The following is an 18,201-nucleotide window of genomic DNA, read 5'->3' as shown; positions in this document are numbered from 1 at the left end:
TGTACAAATAAATGATTTTGAAAACAATTTAAAATGTTTGATTTTTAATTACTAGCAATATAGAGTGCTAAACAATTTCGGAATATATATATATAGAAACCTTACTTGTTGAAATGATTGTTTCCTTGTTCAGTATCATTCACAAATGCGTTCTCCAGATAAACTCCCGCGTTACAATAATTAAATGTCCATTTTTATTTAAGACTATATGCTTTTATTTTAAATATTTTTATACTTATTTTGAAAAAAGAGACCCGGATATATGACGTCACAATCGTGCGACCAGTTGAGGACATGACTTATTGAGATAATCGGTCTGTTCTGATGTAAAAGTTGCGTAAAATTGTTATAGCACATTATTTAAAACATGTGGGCGCTAAAATGGAGCTTGACTTGCATTACCAGCTCCTCTCTTCGGCTACTCGGAAATAACCGGAGGGTACGTTTTACTGCAGCCTCCATTTGCCCCTGTTCCCAATCTAACCGTTAACACTCCTCGCCCTTGTCCTCTTTAGGCGGCTGTCTGTCAGCAGCTGCACAGGAGTTTGTCCACTCAAACTGACGGAGAAGTCCGAATTGCCAACATCCTGAAGGAGAAGTTTCCCACGGCGTCATCGCTCAAAGTTGTGGATATTTCAGGTAAACAACACACAGCATATGTTGTCTGTTTATTTATTGATCGATTCATTTGTTTATGCCCTTTAAGCCCTTGTGGACTAATTATTCCAGCTATATTACTATAGATCAAATATCTCATTTTCAGTCCTTGAGTTTGCATAAAAATTGACCTATCCGAACATTAAGAAACTAGTAGTTTTAGAGTTAAAAGATCCGAGGTGGCAGTAGTTCACAACTGATAGGTATTTAAATGTAATTCTAACCTTAATGTAAATCATAATCAATAAACCTTTTCCTAAAAAGTGCAGATACATATGATCTTTAACAGAAGTCAGCCATCTTCTAAGGCCCAGTGCAAGTTTTTAAAAACAGAAAGTACAGCACAATGCCGCCTGTGAATGGACACTAAATGTGTTAGACAGCTGGACCATCCAAATGTGGCCTGGTCATGTTGTATGTTTATTGTGAATCCTTATCTCTCAAGCGACTTTTTCACATTCACTCACTCAGTCTGTTTGAAGTTTTTATTTTTCACATGCTTTTAAAAACTATTTAAGATCAGCACTCAGTGTACTTGTGTCCCTCATCTTGTCTGTAGGTGGTTGTGGAGCCATGTATGAGATCCATGTAGAGTCCAATGAGTTCAAAGGAAAGAGGACAGTTCAGCAACACCAGTTAGTTAATCAGGTAAATAATAAAGAGACACATTTTTCTATAGCAGTAACAACATAAAGAGTAGGACCATATTCACTCACGTTGGTCCTTCTAAAACCCCTTTGAACGCTAAATTCTAAGAATTGTGTTGACATGTTAAAAAGTTGCTTTTTGTTGTCATTTTACCCCATAGGCACTCAAGGATGAGATTCAAGAAATGCACGGACTGCGAATATTTACTGCCATCCCAGAGTCCTAGAGACCTTCCACCATTGAAATATCAATTGCTCCTTTGTATATTTTAATCTTGTATAAAAGTAGACTATTAAACTGATTTTATTTTAGTTTATGAATTCCATTATGCCACACACCATTTTACAAGTTGATATAGTGGAACTTTTTCCAAACACCACACAGTGGGGAGTGGTTATTACTGCTTGTTTACAGCAGAAAGATTAGCTGTTTAAATAGTTGTTTTTCTTAATGTGTTACTCATGATGGATTGGTGAACTGCCCAGGTTGTACCCAGCCTTGTCTTGTTGACTGCTGGGATTGACTTGGCTTGCATTGAGATGTGACAGCTACTCTGGCTGTGATGAAGAGTGACATCGTCTGTGACATATGGACTAAGAAACTGGACTATATGGACTAAGCAATAAGAAATAATATAATAATATACACCAAATATCACAAGCGTATGTTTTACTTTGTGAGAAAACTGAGGTAATGTACAGGTAATATATACAGCTGAGCTATTATATGCACAAACTTCATGGTAAAATGCCAGTACAATACTATTTATAGAGATTTTTTGGGGGAAGGGGCATGTTTGTATAATGCTATGGTAACAATACACGACTGGTGGTTATAGCAAATTGGTTATAGTGTATTGCATTGTTTTTTTTTTTTTGGTAATGCTACCAATTAAACTAAAAATTCATAAAAAGGAGTTCTGTGTTGAGCTTTTTTCTATTTAGATATAGATGTAATACTTTTGTTATTTTTGATGGAATGCTTTTTTTTAGTTTAATTGCAAATATCATAATAAATGCCTCTATCCCAGAACCTAAATCATTTTTCTTTATCTGATAAATCAATCAGCAGGAGAAAGAGAGAGACAGAGAGAGGCCGCCTTTATATCTGAGGCCACAGGTGAGATGGATCTCCCCAACGAGGTGGGAGGGAAGGGAGGAGCACAGAGAAACCAGCAAAAACAACATGGCCAAAGGCCATCACAATGGATGATGGATAAGTATTACAATATATTCTCAGCACAGAGGACAACAATAACCTGCACCAAATTCCAGACTTTTATTTATAACTAATGTTAAATGCTCTTTCTAAATAGAATCAGCACCTACAGTAGTTGGTGTTACAGGTCTGTCCTGTTGTTTAAAGCTTATTGTCAGTTTGATTATTTAGGGAAGGTTTATCTGACTTTTTTATATGCAAATTATTAATATAAAATAATAGACTACTACACATTTGATATGATCTCGTGGGCCAAATATAATTACACTCCGGGACAGATTTGGCCCCCGGGCCTAAGTTTGACACGTATGTTTTATAGTGTTGTTCAGACTTCAACGGTGTTTGGTTTTGACCTTTTAGATCCAGCAGATGGTGCCCTTCAGACACTAACTTGTTAAAAGGCATAGACAGAGAAAAGAGAAAAACACTAAGTAGAAATATTTTATTTCCAAAAGAACAATCCAACATCATTCATTTTATCATCATTTCATTTAAAAGTGTGTTATAATTGCTTAAAAAAACAGTCAGAAATAAAAACGTTAAACTTTAGTGCTAACCCATCGATCTTTCCTCGAATCCACGTCTGCGCACAGCCCTAGCACACATCATCACCATCATCATCACCGCCACCTTCATCATCATCATCACATTGATCCCCGAAGAGGAGCAGGGAGAGGAGAGCAGCAGCTCCGCAATATGGCTAAAGAAGCAGCAGGTATGACAGAGGAGACCGAGTACATGATAGACAGACAGGTGAGCAAAGAAGCGGACACCGCGGCGGAATCATCCGGCGATGCCAAGGAGATGCGGGCGGTGATTCTGTCAGGTTTCGGAGGTTTGAACAAACTCAGGGTGAGCAGGAAGCCGATGCCTGAGCCACAGGAGGGAGAAGTAAAGATCCGCGTCAAAGCCTGGTAAATATGACAACGACTACACTGTCAACATGTGCTTTCAGTTGCATCTTTCTGGTTGTAACTATGACAGTGTGTGTGTGTGTGTGTGTGTGATGCAACCTTTTTATGCAGTCACGATGCCACAGGTCCTTCCAGTAGCTGCAGCAGGGTTACAGTCTGGAGCCCATTCTAACCGTGCAAAAGTTATTTGCATTTTCTCATTTAATCATAATATTTTTTTAACACCTATGAGTTTTTAATTCTGATTTTGAACGTGCTGTCAATTCATCGGAAAGGATGAAAACCAAGTGTCTTTTATACTTTTATGGAGACACCACTGGGATTCAGTGATTTTAGGTTTATGTTACTGTTTGTTTCCCTTTTTTAAATAAATACATTTAAATTAAAGTTTTTTGTTACTGTGGCAGGGCGTCATGGCTGGACTGTTTAGCCCCAAATACCATAGGCTATATACCATACGATACTGCAGGTATAATATCCTGTCTGTCAAACTTTGACAGTCCCTGTATACAAATGTCTCCAGATTGGACCACATTGTGTTACCTTATATTCATCTTTATACCAATGTTTCAAAGCTTTCATTTCTCATTAGCCACAATAATATCTTTAACACTCACACAATCACAGCTCAAACACATTTATTCAGAACTGTATAATGGTCCTCCCTGCTCGTTTGTGATTTTTTAAAAACAGTCAAAAAATAAATCAAATGATAACAATAATTTTGATGACATTATTTTCCAGATTTCTCTATCCATTCATTTCAGCTTAACTTCCATTGGCTAGTGACAATTTATTATTTGTAACATATGTACAAAAACATTTGATTGAAGGAAAATGTTTGATTTCAGTGGCTTGAATTTCCTGGATCTGATGGTTCGTCAGGGGGCAATCGAGAATCTTCCAAAACCTCCTCTCGTGCCTGGATTCGAATGTTCAGGAATCGTGGAATCTGTGGGTGAAAACACAGAGGGGTTTGAGGTTAGTACAAATAAAACACTGAATTAACTTCCAATTCACTTTCACAAGTTTGTTTCTCATAAGTATTTGGTACTTTTCTGCTATCTGAATATATGTTTTTACACAGATAGGCGACAGAGTCATGGCTTTTGTCAATTACAATGCCTGGGCAGAGGTCGTCTGCACACCAGCAGTGTTGGTTCACAAGATTCCAGATGAAATGACTTTTGCAGAGGCTGCAGCGTTCTCCCTGAACTTCGTGGCTGCCTACATGATGCTCTTTGAGGTCGCCAATTTGCGAGACGGCATGTCAGTGTTAGTGCACTCAGCAGGAGGTGGTGTAGTAAGTCTCCTTTTTAATGACTATTGCACAGCCACAGAAAGACTAAAGCTATTTCTACACAATGCTCATTAACTCTGACCGTGAACAACCACAGTTGATCCACTCCCTGTTTTCACCGTATGTCTGTGTATGTATTTGAAAAAAACAAACACACCAGGAGTTGTGTGTGTAGAGCAGGGGTGTCCAAAGTGATTTTCACACAGATACAAATACTGTGTTGTTGTGCTGTTCCTGTGATACTTAGTGATTTTCACACAGATACAAATACTGTGATTTGTTGTGCTGTTCCTGTGATACTATAGCTATGTAGCTACAGTTTATTTTCACACTGATGCAATTGTTTAGTTGTCCAGATAAATAATTACAGGCCACTGCATTTTGGGAGAATTTCCTCCCAACCTTTTTCCCTTTATCTATTAAAGGTCGGACGCACAGAAATTTGTCAAAGGTCAAAAAGGAAACGGCTTAAAAGGTTATAATTGGCAGTTCATTAAAATCAATTCAAAGAAAGAAGCTGAGGGAAACACCACAACTCGTTTCATTTTAAAGAAAAAATCTGTAAAATAAAAACAGTGAAAGGATAATTTACATTGCTGTTTTGGAAAAAAAATGAACCAACTGTAAAATTGAAGGTTAAAATATACTTTTAAAAACTTTTTGTACAAATTACTGTAGTTAAAAAAAACAATACATTCCAGTAAAAATGATTGAATACCCTGTTAAACTAAACTATTATTGAAATAAACCATCATATGTTTATTCAGTTTACTGTATATGTTGTCCTTTACATACGAGTAAACAAATGTAGTGTGTTCGTATACCTTATATATCTAGTAAGAACCAAGAGGGTCTCGATGAATAAGCCTATAACGAAGCATATTAATTAAAAGTAGAAATGACACATTGCTCAGAGCAGTGTTTAATCATCAGTAACTTGAGTGTTTCTCTGTGGATTCCAGGATTTCAGATTCTGTCGTTGTTTTGGATGTAGGGCTAACTAACGTTTCCTTATTGATCTATTGCTGTGCCTGTGTGCTATTCCAAAGGGTCAGGCTGTAGCTCAGCTGTGCTCCACTGTTCCCAACGTCACAGTGTTTGGAATCGCCTCCTGCTTCAAACACACGGCCATCAGAGACTCGGTGACTCATCTGTTCGACAGAAATGCTGATTATACACAGGAAGTCAAACGGTAAGAGCCGTGACAAACGTCTGTGTCAGGCTTTGATTTGCCAGGAACAACGAGAGACATTACCTGTGGCTAATTTAAGACTGCACTTCCACGATGCATGCACGTAACCGGGTTAGACACGTCAGCTAATGTGATAACGTGGATATCCCTGAGACTGAATGACAGGAAGCAGGCAAATGTTACCTGTTGTTTTTTTTGGTCTGGTGTGGCCCTGGTCCCCATGGAAACTCACAGTTAATCTGAAAGAGCAGCAGAGGTCTGCACCGACAGTCAGTGCAGCCTCCGAGCCAATACGGCTTCACACACGTTATTCACAGAGAACAACTCATAACAAACACCTGCTGAGATTACCATAACGTGACATTTTTATGTCTATCAGTCACTATAGTCTGCATGTCCAGGTCCAGAGGGCACTGTGTGATGTGTGTTATGCTACATTAGCAAGGATCTGTTAGTATGCAGTTAAAGTATTTATCATCAGTATACTCTCTAAAGTACCGCGGAAGACTACTATTACCTGATAATATTGTTTTCAAGAAGCTAAATTATTGGCACTGGTGAGTTCAACCCCTGCTGCTGGATTTTGTAATGGATTACTTTGCTTTTCATCTCTGTGCCCTGCACATTTTTCTCAGGATCAAGAGCAAAGTACAATTAAATTGGGCTTTTCTTTCTTTTTTTAAGAAAAAAAAGAGCTGCAGGAATCACAAGACCAACATCAGTTTAGATTTCCAGAGCTACAGTCCACGGCCGAAACAGGGGAATTTAAGTCCTATTGTAGAATTGATAACATTCTTCTCATTCTTACTGAGCAGATTAAATGAACAGAAACTCTGGCCCTGTTTGGACAGGGTTCATTTAGTCCAGTAAATTATTAGGCTTTTCCATGGTTATGTTTTTTTTTTTTTTTTTTTACCAAGATGACAGAAGCTGGTTGATGGAACACTCTAAATTAGCGAACATCAACTTGTGGCCCATGGCCCAAATCTAGACCCCCAAACCATCCAGTCCATGGCCCTATTTTTTCTTTTAATTTATATTTCACTTTATTTGAGTGTCTGTCTTCCCTAAGTTGCCTGTCTAGAATTCTGTCCCTCAGACAAACACACTTGGTGTCTCCTGATCTACATTGACTGTGAATGGCTGTTTATCTCTGTATACAGCCAGAGCTAATTTTTGTCATCTTCATCTTTTCTGTTGATATTTTAGAATTTGTCCAGAGGGAGTGGACATACTGCTGGACTGTCTGTCTGGGGAGAACACAGGAAAAGGTCTGAGTTTGCTGAAGCCACTGGGGACGTACATCCTGTACGGTGAGAGCTCACGTTGACATTGCACGTAGGATAATGAGGAAAAAGCTCCCAAGAAAACTATTAAATTGATTTTCAGCAAGTCAGTTATATTTATTTACGATTTATTAAGTCAATCTCTACATTCATTATGTTCTATTCGATAAAGTAATGAGAATATAATTGGAATATGTTTTGGTCCACAGCAGAGATGCATATAACAGTAATTGTAATCACTGTAATTATTCATTTCTAATTCTATAAAGGCAGGAGATTTTCTCATTCGACTTTTGCTGGAATAAATCCAGGCTGTTATTTAGGAATTGTTCATTTCAGAGAAAATCATGTTAATGTGTTTCTCCCAACTTTCAGTTTTTGTAGCTGCTCCTGAGCAACAAGAGCTAAATGAGCTTTTCTTCTTTGGAATCGTTTAGACTTTTTTCTAAACTAAATATAGTCGCCTTTGGCAGACTTCTCTGTTAACATAATTATACAGACTTATTTTTGTGCTTTTTCTGGCTAAATATGTTGCAACTCTATGTTTGCCACTTTAGAAACAACACAGACACAGAGACACAAGGTATAAACTGTGTTTTTCAGCTTAGCATTCCCACAAAGGTTTAAAAAAAAAATAGAATTGTATATGATTAATATGAGTCCAATATTATTCATGGTATTTTCAAAGCATTTTGTCTCAACCATTGTTAAATCCTGTCCCTTCTTCATGTCCGTTTTTATGTGATATCTGGTAATAACAGCACCTACTGCCAAGTCTCACAAATCAAAATCACAAATGAAAGGAGAAACAGTTTATTTATCTCAGATGTAAAATATAAATGTGCCAAAAAGCCCTGTTTTTCATCACTTTCCTTCGCCATCCTCTGTTATTTATCTCTTTTATTTCTGATGTTTGTCTTTTTATCAGGCGCCTCAAACACGGTCACGGGGGAAACAAAGAGCTTCTTCAGCTTTGCAAAATCAGTGAGTCAGTGCTGCAGACCTCAGACAACGGCATGCAACAGAAATAGTACACGTCACACAGGAGTCACACAGGATCCACGTGTCTCTTCATCTTTTTTTTTCTTTTCTTTTCTTTTCCCCTCCAGTGGTGGCAGGTGGAGAAGGTGAACCCCATTAAACTGTATGAAGAGAACAAAGTCATAGCCGGGTTCTCGCTCCTGAACCTCCTCTTCAAACAAGGGAGGTGTAGCCTTGTGAAGTCAGTGATGGACAAACTGTTGTGTCTGTACAATCAGAAGAAGATCAAGCCAGTGGTGGACTCCCTGTGGGCACTGGAGGAGGTAAGAGCTGCACTGGGATCAGATGCATGGAGTTTAATGAGGATGGGCTTTAACCCAGGTAGTACTGTTGTCACATCACTGCAGTACTGCTAATAAGATACTGCTATGGAAAACTCCATATGTTTTAGTGTACGTTAATATGTTTATAATGTTCAAAAGAATATATTTGATTTATAATTAATTTAGTTTTAAACTGTTGCGTTTTCATCACGGGCATCAAAGTGTTAACTAAGGAGGGTTAAAAAAAGATGAAACCAATGAAGACTCAATTTTATTCTGTTTTATATCTGTGGAATCTTTAATACCACATTAAGTTGTCTTCTCTGTGCAACGTTGTCAGATGCTCAGGAACATTTTGAACAGATGGTGGGTAGGTTGCATCTTTTTGATCCACAATTACTTCACACCCACACAGATCCTGGAGGACATGTCATTTCTTTTTTTCACTTCACATTTATAAAAATAATTCAAAACTCATTGTGAGATAAATACTTTTACTCATGATATTGTAGCACTAAGAAGAGAAGAGAACAACACTGTGCATGTTGTCAGAGGTGAACTGTTATTTTCTGACATTAACAGCTCTGATCCAGCACACAGTTTAAAATCCTTACTTTGCCTGAAGGACGTTTTTGCTCATCACTGTTGTTTATAGCAGGATTCAGCATCACATTCTTGTTTTCATAAAAACACAAACTCCTGACACAAGAAGATAAACAAACACTCTAGATTTTTTTTCTTTCTTTTTTTGTGGGGCCATTACTCCCAGTACTGATATTGTTTATCCGAACTAAAATGTCAGGAATTCTTTTTCCACACCTTGCAAACTGGGTATATGAAAAAAAAATGTAGATAAAGTTCCACTTGGTGCAAATAGGAGGCTGACTATGTGCCAGCTGACAGTAGAGTAGATTTTAGGTTTTAATTTCTCATGGGAAACAGCCTCTGTTCCGTCATTAAACTCTGGCAGTTACTCAGGCCATTCACTGGAACAGTGGCCATGAACAATCTCATCTGATGGGAGGATGGAGGGAGATGTTTAGTCGAACGTTCAGCCTCCCTGTATTGTTAAAGTGTTTAAAAGAGGAATTCAGAGGGAACTAGTTTTCTGGCCAGCTGTACACTCTATGCCTTCCACCTGTCAGTGAAAGTCCTGTTAAAAATGAAAAAAAAAAACAACAAGTGAAATGTGGATTTTCGACAAATCTCCATCCACCATTGTGTGAATGCAAACTCTGACCTAGTTTTCTCTTGGCTTGATTTCCAGTGTTTGACTTGACAAGTAAAAGTGTGTGACACAGTTTCTGTCAGACAGAGATGAACATTCAGTTCAGTGTCTCTGTTCAACTGTAATGAGAAAAGAAGGCGGGGTCTCCTGGGTTATGCATGGATGAGTTCTTCTTTAGCTAGTTGGACACAATGTCATGAACTGTGCAGTTGTTTCATTAAGCATTATATATTATATATATATATATATATATCTACTCCTTTTTTAATAATAAAATAATAAATGTGTTTTTAATTATTACTGTTTCTTCATCCATAGTATTTCTAGATTTTTAATGAAAAAGGTGGATTCTCCACTGCATCGGTGTAATTGAACATTCCTGCAGCCCCTGCAGTAGCGAATGTGTGTTCAGTGTGATGTCAAACATGGTTCAGCCACATGAGTCACCATGAGAGTGAGTGTGAGTCATTACAGGTTCCCACTGGGTGAGTTTAGGTTACTGCTCCTCCGCGTCTGTAATGACCATTAAATTGCAATAGTGTCAACACCGACATAATGATAAAAATAAGCGTTTGAATATTACACGGCACCTAACGACCTCTCATGTTCTCGGCTCTGAGTCATTCTTGCACCAAAATTCATTTTAAGCACTGGAGTGAAAAACTGTAAATAGGCAAAAAGATACAAATGATTATAGATGTGAGCTGCACCTTTCTGTCTAATATACAGTATGTGAGTTAGGTTGCATTCGTTTTTTCTGTTCATTCTTATCTACCGCTCTTATTCTCAGTGTTACGGTGTGAACTGTAGTCAGTCCAACCAGTCACCAGTCCACCACTGGGCCACATGGAGAACCAAACAACCATCCACAAATGCATTCATACCTGTGGTTTACTTAGACTGAACAATCAGCTGAACGTGCATGTTTGGAATTGAGGAAAATAAAACACACACACACACACACACACACAGAGAGAACATACAAACTTTATACAGAAAGACCACTGGTTTCCACCAGGGTTCTAACATGTGACCTTTCTAGGTGTAAGGAAAGAGCGCTCACCACTCATCCACTTTGTGATCTGTTTATTGTTTTTAATGCATACTGGACAGTTTTGGTTTGTTTTTTAAGGTACAAAAAAACAAACGTCCTTAGATCAACCACAAAGTAAGAAAACGCAGCTTAATACTGTGTTGCATTTACAGGTCAAGGAGGCCATGCAGAGAATCCATGACAGAGGCAACATAGGAAAACTCATTCTGGATGTTGAGAAGACTCCCACACCTCTGGTAACAACTGTTTTGATGCGATGTGCTTTATTACAGCAGTGGAATATGTATAAGATTTGTTTATATAATAATATATATATATATATATATATAGTGTCGATCAAAACAAGTACACAAACCATAGAAGAGAAGTATTAGGGGCTGCTGCTAGACGTTACTGCTTATGCTGCTTGTGATTGGATCGCTCCTTCAGATGGCCAGCGACAGCACAGAGACCAGTGAAACCGGAGAAGAAGAAGAGGAGCCTGAGGGAGACAACGACAGTAAGGAGCGGATGCCTTTCATCCATTAGAACTGACCTATGCCTGTGCTGTACAGTGTGTGATGTGAATGCATATGTGCATGGGCATACTGTATCTGTGCACAGTGTGTTTGTACACCTGTGTGTTATTTTTAAGTCAATGGGTTTACTTCTTTTTTTTTTTTTTTTTGGAGCAAATGAAGATATGTGTCCTTCAGGCAACTAATGCAATGCAGTGTGTTCTCAGAAACAGTAGTATTACATTTGACCGTTGTCCATTCCAGCTGCAGTTTTTTGAATTAGCAGGAGAGTAAAAATCTCGTATCTTTTGTGCCACTTCAACATCACTATGTCAGAGAGTACATTTTTTGAAGCCCCCCCGATGTTTACAGTACAACACGCAGTAAGGACTATAAAGGTATAAACATTATAACAGCTACTATTGTTAATGCTGTAATGTTTATAACACGTTAGGCCAAAAAAAGCTACTTAAAAAAGCTGTGTACAGGCCATGTGCCAACCTTGTTATATTATGGGATCACCAGTGCCTTTGATAGAATATTTGGTCGCGGTCAGTATATTCATGTATACATGATGAAACTGTGAGAGTATTTTTGAAGAGTCACTGCATCAGTTTTCCATGTCGCGTGACCAAAGTTGCTATAAAAGCTGGTGCCTCACAACAAAAGTGCCATAAAACAAAAACCCCAAGATCATTTTTTTTAGAGCACGACTGCTGTATAACGATTGATTAAAGCGTCAATGTTGTTCGATTTTATTACAATATGACATTCTACGGTATGAATCTGTGAGCTGTTGGATGAATCAGTGGCTAAATTTAAAACATTCATCCATGTTTTGTTTTGTTTTTTGTTTTGTTTTGTTTGTTTTTTGCTTTTTGAGTAGCAGGAAATAAAAAATAAAGGAAATATTTGCATGTAAAAATGGACATTTACATTATAGCTCAATTAAGAAATAGTTTTATTAGATCATTGTCTATATTAAGGATATTTGTTCTTAAACGTGTCAAACTGTGAGATACAGTAGGGGTGTGTGATAACACTGTGGGAAGGTAAGTGACCTTGAAAGAGTTCTGCATTCTTTGACTGCTGTTTCTGGTTTATCATGTCCTTAAATTAGCTCAAAAGTATCACCTGACCAGTATTTATCTATAGAGGATTTATAGTGATCATGTAGTCAGCCAACTTGGTAAAAGCAGTATCAGTCCTCGATCTGTCTTTGGATATTTAGATGTTGCTCTTTGTTAAGATACAAGTCGGATTAATTAGTTATTGGTCTCAGAGTTTGATGAAACACATCTCTGATCAGAAATGTTATTTTCAATGATTAGAAAAAGTTTATATTACAAATATTATCAAGTGTATGTGTTTTTGTGTGGTCATATTTCACATGTGAGCTTTGTTTAAGTACAGCTTTGTTATACTTGAATACATCTATTTGCAAAGTATTCTCTCCAATGTTTTGTATTAAGTCTTGCAAGTTTATTTTGTGTATTAAAGGCATCATTGAATGTTGTTAAAAGCATTCCCTTTGCTCTTCAAAAGACGCGTTGCTGTCGCCAGGGGGGTTAACTTTATTTGTTTCTATATAATTTCTCAGTTGGGCAGCAGATGGCAGCAAAGTTTAGGGTATTTATTATATACCAGGGGTCACCAATCTTTTTGAAACTGAGAGCTACTACACTTAATAATACGAAGAGCTTCTTGTTTGATACAGACTTTCGAACAATGTAATAATAACTAGTTCTGGGACATACAGTAGTAGCCACTCTTCTTACCATCGTCATTGCACCCATTTGAATATCACTGCAAGTGTAACTGATTCAAAAAGAACAGCAACAGTACAATTTCTGACCCTCTTGTTGACTAGTTTTATTTCTAGAACATATCTCACGGGCACATTACCAGGCCCGCGGGCACCACGTTGCTGACCCCTGTTATAAACAGTACTTTGCAAGCACACTGTTGTTTGTTTTACGTTTATTTCCTAAGCTTAAAACTATTATATAAACATTTAGATATTTAGGGCTATGTTTTTGGTTATTATTAGTCCATTCTGCACGTTTTTGTTTAAATTGAGCTAACTGTAAGGCTAAGCTTGTTTATGGCTGACTGTTGGTGATTTCTTTGGCTGACTTTAAGATATTTAGGCAAAATTTTGATTATCTCTAGCAATATGTTTGCTAAATATTGGTTAACATTTACCCACATGTCTGTTTCTGGGGGAAAAGTGCAAAGGATAACAATCCACACGCAGAAAACTTAGTCCTCCTTCAGGTTGTTGCTTCACTCCTTATTAAACATATTTTGAGAATGGAAAGTGTCTGACAAAAATTTAAAAATAATTCTTATTAAAATGTATATTTAATTTGGTAAAATGTAAACACAAACATAAACAGAAAGGCTGAATGACTTTATTCAATGCTTTGCCCCATACATGAGGTTCTTGCTTCTTATTTAGCTCCCCCTCTGTCTGTTTACAACATTTACTGTAAAAATAACTGTCCGAACCAGCTGTACTTCCTTCGGGGTTTCTAAGTTTTTTTTAAATATTACTCAATTGGGGGTTTGTTGCTGAAACATTTAAATATTTATATTTGTGTATAACAGATCTGACATAACAATCAGCTAAATACATACTGTTAGGATAACATGTAGTCAGTGGGACGTGTAAACATTTACTGGATGACATCAGCAATTCAAGGCAAAAATGAAGAGAAGAAGAGAGGGTAGACAGGGTGGAGTGGGTGGTTCAGGACTTAGGGGTAATTTGCGATAGAGGTTGGAGTGAAACCAAGGGACGAGATGATAGTGAGACCTGCTATGATGTATGAGTTGGACAAGAATGGATTATAAGAAGGTGAAGATGTGGAGGTTTCCAGTGGGAGCAGTCAGGAGTAGAGGAATGGAAATGAGCAGATGAGAAGACGTAAAGAAGAAGGATGGAGATAAAGTTAGAGAGGCCAGATTAAAATGGGTTGTATGGGTGTAGCGGAGAAATAGTTTATTGGACATGGATTGGTGTAAATAAAGATAATTTAAAAGTCTCACTAATATATGAAGGATGATGTCATTAATGGAGGCAAACAGTGGGAGGAGACACAGGCAGACGATCTTCTGTGACAGCTCCTAAATGGAGCAGTTATCAAAGCATTGAATCAAGATGGGGAGATTTAAAAATAATGTTATTACAACTCACATTATATAACATTAATATTCACTTTATAAATAGTGAATTGACATTTTCAGCACTGAAATGTAAAGGGCGGGGGAGATGAGATGAAAAACACCCTGTGACGGTGGATCAGTCAATGAATTTCTGGTTTGTTTGTGAAGTGAAAAGGAACACTGCTTAGAGCACCTTGTCCCAAGTAAATATTTTTTAAAAGCCAGACAGACACAAGGAAATCATTATTTACCACTCGGCCCTCACACCTCCCCGACCTCCTCCTGATGCTTGCACAAAAACAAACACAGTTAGAGCCAATGCATGGCCAGCGTTCAGAAGAGGGTCAGTATATATAGAGGTGCCTGTGCAGCAGCATAAGGCGGGTCACTGTGTCCACTGGCCTCAGACATGGCACGTCTGGTTCTCCCTGTATTCCTTCTTCTCTGCTTCACTCTGCTCCAGTCTGGCTCCTGTCGCCCACCTCGAACCAGAAAGGCCGTGTCAGCTCGTCAGCCTGCAGGTATAACTGGACATTAGACATCTTAACATTATTAGAAGGAGTGTGCTCTATATTAAAAAAAAGAGAAAGAAATTAATGCTTCTTTGTTGCAATGCAGATGAAGATGTTAAATCTCAGCTTGAGAAGTTGTGGTTGGAAGTGAACTCACTGAAGGAGATGCAGGCGCTGCAGACAGGTAAAACTCGAATTTAATGAATATAGAATAAACAATATATGGTGTAAAATAGAAAACATTGATACGTTCTAAGAAATTATTAAAACCTTTTCATTTTGGTTTAATTATGAGCCTAATGTTGAGGTTATTGATGTTTAGGCACACAAAGTCGCTTGTTCTGCAGCATCACCAAGAGGGGGCAGAAAAACGCAGACAATCGATGAAAAATATTCAAACATTAATAATTAGTCAGAACTTACCACAGTGTGAAGTAATATATATATAAAACTATATTACACTTCAACTGTCTACGTGAAATATTACGTTAATATTAAATTCTAATGTTATTATATGTATTATTGTTTTTTGTAATTGTATTCAGTGGGGATACTATACCTACAATTCCCCAAAGGTGGCTGACTTATTTCTATAATATTTAATAAATTATTCAAAGATAAATATTATATATATATTTATAATGACAATATTTTAGGGACTTACTGTTACTGTTATTAACTAATTACTAACTACTAACTACTAACTAGTTACTTCCTAAATTTCCCCAAGGGAACTCATGAGGGATTTATAAAGTGCTATCTGTCTATCTATCTGTAAGGTTTCTCATGCAGTGTCTCATGCTCTGTGATTGCAGTTTGCCTCCGTGGCATCAAAGCTCACAGGAAATGTTACCTCACTGTTGAGGAACCCAAACATTACCATGAAGCAAATGAAGACTGCATTGCACAAGGAGGGACCCTTGCAACACCACGGGACATGACAGAGAACAATGAACTGAGGGACTATGCAAAGAGAAGCGCTCCAGGATCCAAGGACTTCTGGATTGGTGTGGCAGACATAGTGAAAGAAGGCCAGTATGTTGATGTGAACAGCATGCCAGTCAGCTTTTTGAACTGGGACCGCTCCAAGAAGCAGCCTACAGGAAACAAGAGGGAGAGCTGTGTTGCTCTTTCAGTTGCTGCACAGGGGAAGTGGTACGACGAGGTGTGTCGCAGCCTGAAAAAGTACATCTGTGAATATGTCATTCCTTAGGAAAAAGGACTGGAAGTGACAACTGCATTTTGTGGGTCATTCATACGATAATACAGAACAAACTATAAAGAGAATACACACGTCTTCAACCAATCAAATCAGTCAATCAAAATGTATCTATACAGCTCTTCACAACAAAGGGTGAGCAAAGGTACAAACTAAGCAGGTTCCAACATAAAAATAAGACAAATATAACCAAAATTAAAAAGGTAAAACAGTAATAAATAAACTTGAGAACGGAATAAAAAAGTCACAGTACTTTAAGGTATTATAATCCATTTTAAATAAACAAATTTAATGCTTAGCTTTAAAAAGCACCAGATCATCAGTCATGTGGATGTCAGAGGGAAGTATGTTCAAATGTCTGGGAGCAAGCGAGAGAAGAGACTCGTATCACAGTGTTTATAACTGCTTGGAGGTATTTACAGTAAAAAGTTCGATTGACCATGACCTGTTTTGACCAGATTAGTTGAGTAATATATCCCAAGGCCTTTTAGGGCCTTAAAAACAAACATTCAAATTCAAATTCAATTCTAATATGACTTAAGTGACAGTGAAGGTATAAACCAGGGCTGACATTTTCATGTCTGCATGCACCAGTCAAGAGGCTGCGTTCTGCATGAGCAGGAGACGATTAGAGGAAGACTGTGAACTGTGGACAAAAAGTGTATCGCACTAGTCAATTCTAAGACTAATAAAAGCATGAAGAGACTTTATCAAGGTCAGTTGATTCACAAATGGTGTGACTGTTACTAAAAAGAGAAGTTAGAAGAAGGTGGCTGAAATTACTTTGTCAAATATTAGCTCATTGTCAAAACTCACCCCCAGATTCTAAAATGTAAGAATGTGTATTGTACTGTAAATTGTGCACACACATCCTTTCGATAGTAAAAATAGAAAATTCCCCCGTACTGTTTTTTTCCTGTCTCGTAATTGTCTCTTCATGTCTCAAATCTTTTTAGTTTAAGATTTGAGGCATACAGCACACCCTACTTACAAGTTCACACCCCCTCAGTTTGGACAGATGGCCTTCATGTGTGGATCTTGCATGTCATCATTTTATGTTTTTCTCCATAGTACAAAAACATGATACTTGGGGATTATGATTAGGATCATCTGGAGACTTAATAATACCTTAGTAATCACTTATGTAACTGCATGCACATTAGTATTTATCTTAATACTAATTTTCCTGTAAGGGAAATTAATTTCCCCAAATGTATTCTGTGACTGGCATACGTTCCCATGAGGATAAAGACTAAAAATATGAAGTAATAAAACTTAAAAAATACCTTGTTTGGTAAAGTAAATTATCTTTGTCTCCAGAGTGAACAGTTACTACTATGTACACACTGATATCCACAGGATTGTCTCTGGAATGTTGGGAGAAACCAACGTCACCAAAACCGAGTTAAACAAACAGAAAAAGAACATGCAAACATACAGAATATTGCTGCAACAATGGGCCTTGCTGTGAGGTGACACAGTACAATGTGCTTCAGTTTTGCTTTTTCTGCTGTGACAATACACCACTACACAGAGACTTATTATTATTATTTTGCATTACACTGTAACTAAAACTACCACCTATATTGTAGGTATTTTTTTAACCAAAACCAGTCAACAAAGCCATTTTCTTCATTTCACAATGTTTATGACTTAATCTTAGGTAGTTAGTTGGGTAATTAACCACCAACTACCCTATTTCCATCAATGACCCCTCCCCCCAGCCTAAAATAAACATTGGACATCCCTGTGATTATAACAAAGATCAAGTACTCATCTCAGCTGAATATAATATTTTCATCTCCATTTTATAAACGGAAAATATGTAGTCTGACTAATAAAGTATTCCAAGCTACATTTTTAAGTGTCGTTTGATAAACAAAAAAGCAGCCGTTGTTGTGCAAGACGTATCGTTTTTCAACCACACGAATCCAAAACTTAATTTACCTACGTCACTCTTGCCGTGTACATCACGCTTTGAATGTTACGTCACAGCACCGTGCG

The 18,201-nt window shown here is 37.6% G+C and overlaps 3 protein-coding genes across 3 annotated transcripts; all 3 read left to right on the top strand.

The window, feature by feature from the left end:
- Positions 1 to 254: 254 nt before the first annotated feature.
- bola3 (bolA family member 3) lies at positions 255 to 2,212 on the top strand. Its single transcript, XM_008337023.3, has 4 exons — positions 255 to 439; positions 516 to 639; positions 1,217 to 1,305; positions 1,466 to 2,212. The coding sequence occupies exons 1-4, from the start codon at positions 368 to 370 to the stop codon at positions 1,529 to 1,531; spliced, it is 351 nt and encodes a 116-aa protein (XP_008335245.1). The 5' UTR covers positions 255 to 367; the 3' UTR covers positions 1,532 to 2,212.
- Positions 2,213 to 2,331: 119 nt separating this feature from the next.
- Positions 2,332 to 13,056, top strand: vat1l (vesicle amine transport 1-like). Its single transcript, XM_008337022.3, has 9 exons — positions 2,332 to 3,437; positions 4,289 to 4,418; positions 4,525 to 4,740; positions 5,787 to 5,929; positions 7,139 to 7,242; positions 8,144 to 8,199; positions 8,325 to 8,519; positions 10,954 to 11,037; positions 11,231 to 13,056. Exons 1-9 carry the CDS (start codon positions 3,220 to 3,222, stop codon positions 11,327 to 11,329), a joined length of 1,245 nt encoding a protein of 414 aa, XP_008335244.1. The 5' UTR covers positions 2,332 to 3,219; the 3' UTR covers positions 11,330 to 13,056.
- Positions 13,057 to 13,725: 669 nt separating this feature from the next.
- clec3a (C-type lectin domain family 3, member A) lies at positions 13,726 to 17,502 on the top strand. Its single transcript, XM_008337021.3, has 3 exons — positions 13,726 to 14,987; positions 15,085 to 15,162; positions 15,794 to 17,502. Exons 1-3 carry the CDS (start codon positions 14,876 to 14,878, stop codon positions 16,189 to 16,191), a joined length of 588 nt encoding a protein of 195 aa, XP_008335243.1. The 5' UTR covers positions 13,726 to 14,875; the 3' UTR covers positions 16,192 to 17,502.
- The last annotated feature ends 699 nt before the right edge of the window (positions 17,503 to 18,201 follow it).

The sequence above is a fragment of the Cynoglossus semilaevis genome, unplaced genomic scaffold (assembly GCF_000523025.1).
Source record: "Cynoglossus semilaevis isolate Cse_v1.0 unplaced genomic scaffold, Cse_v1.0 scaffold1102, whole genome shotgun sequence".
Taxonomy (NCBI): domain Eukaryota; kingdom Metazoa; phylum Chordata; class Actinopteri; order Pleuronectiformes; family Cynoglossidae; genus Cynoglossus; species Cynoglossus semilaevis.
This window is presented reverse-complemented; position numbering and strand designations above follow the sequence as displayed.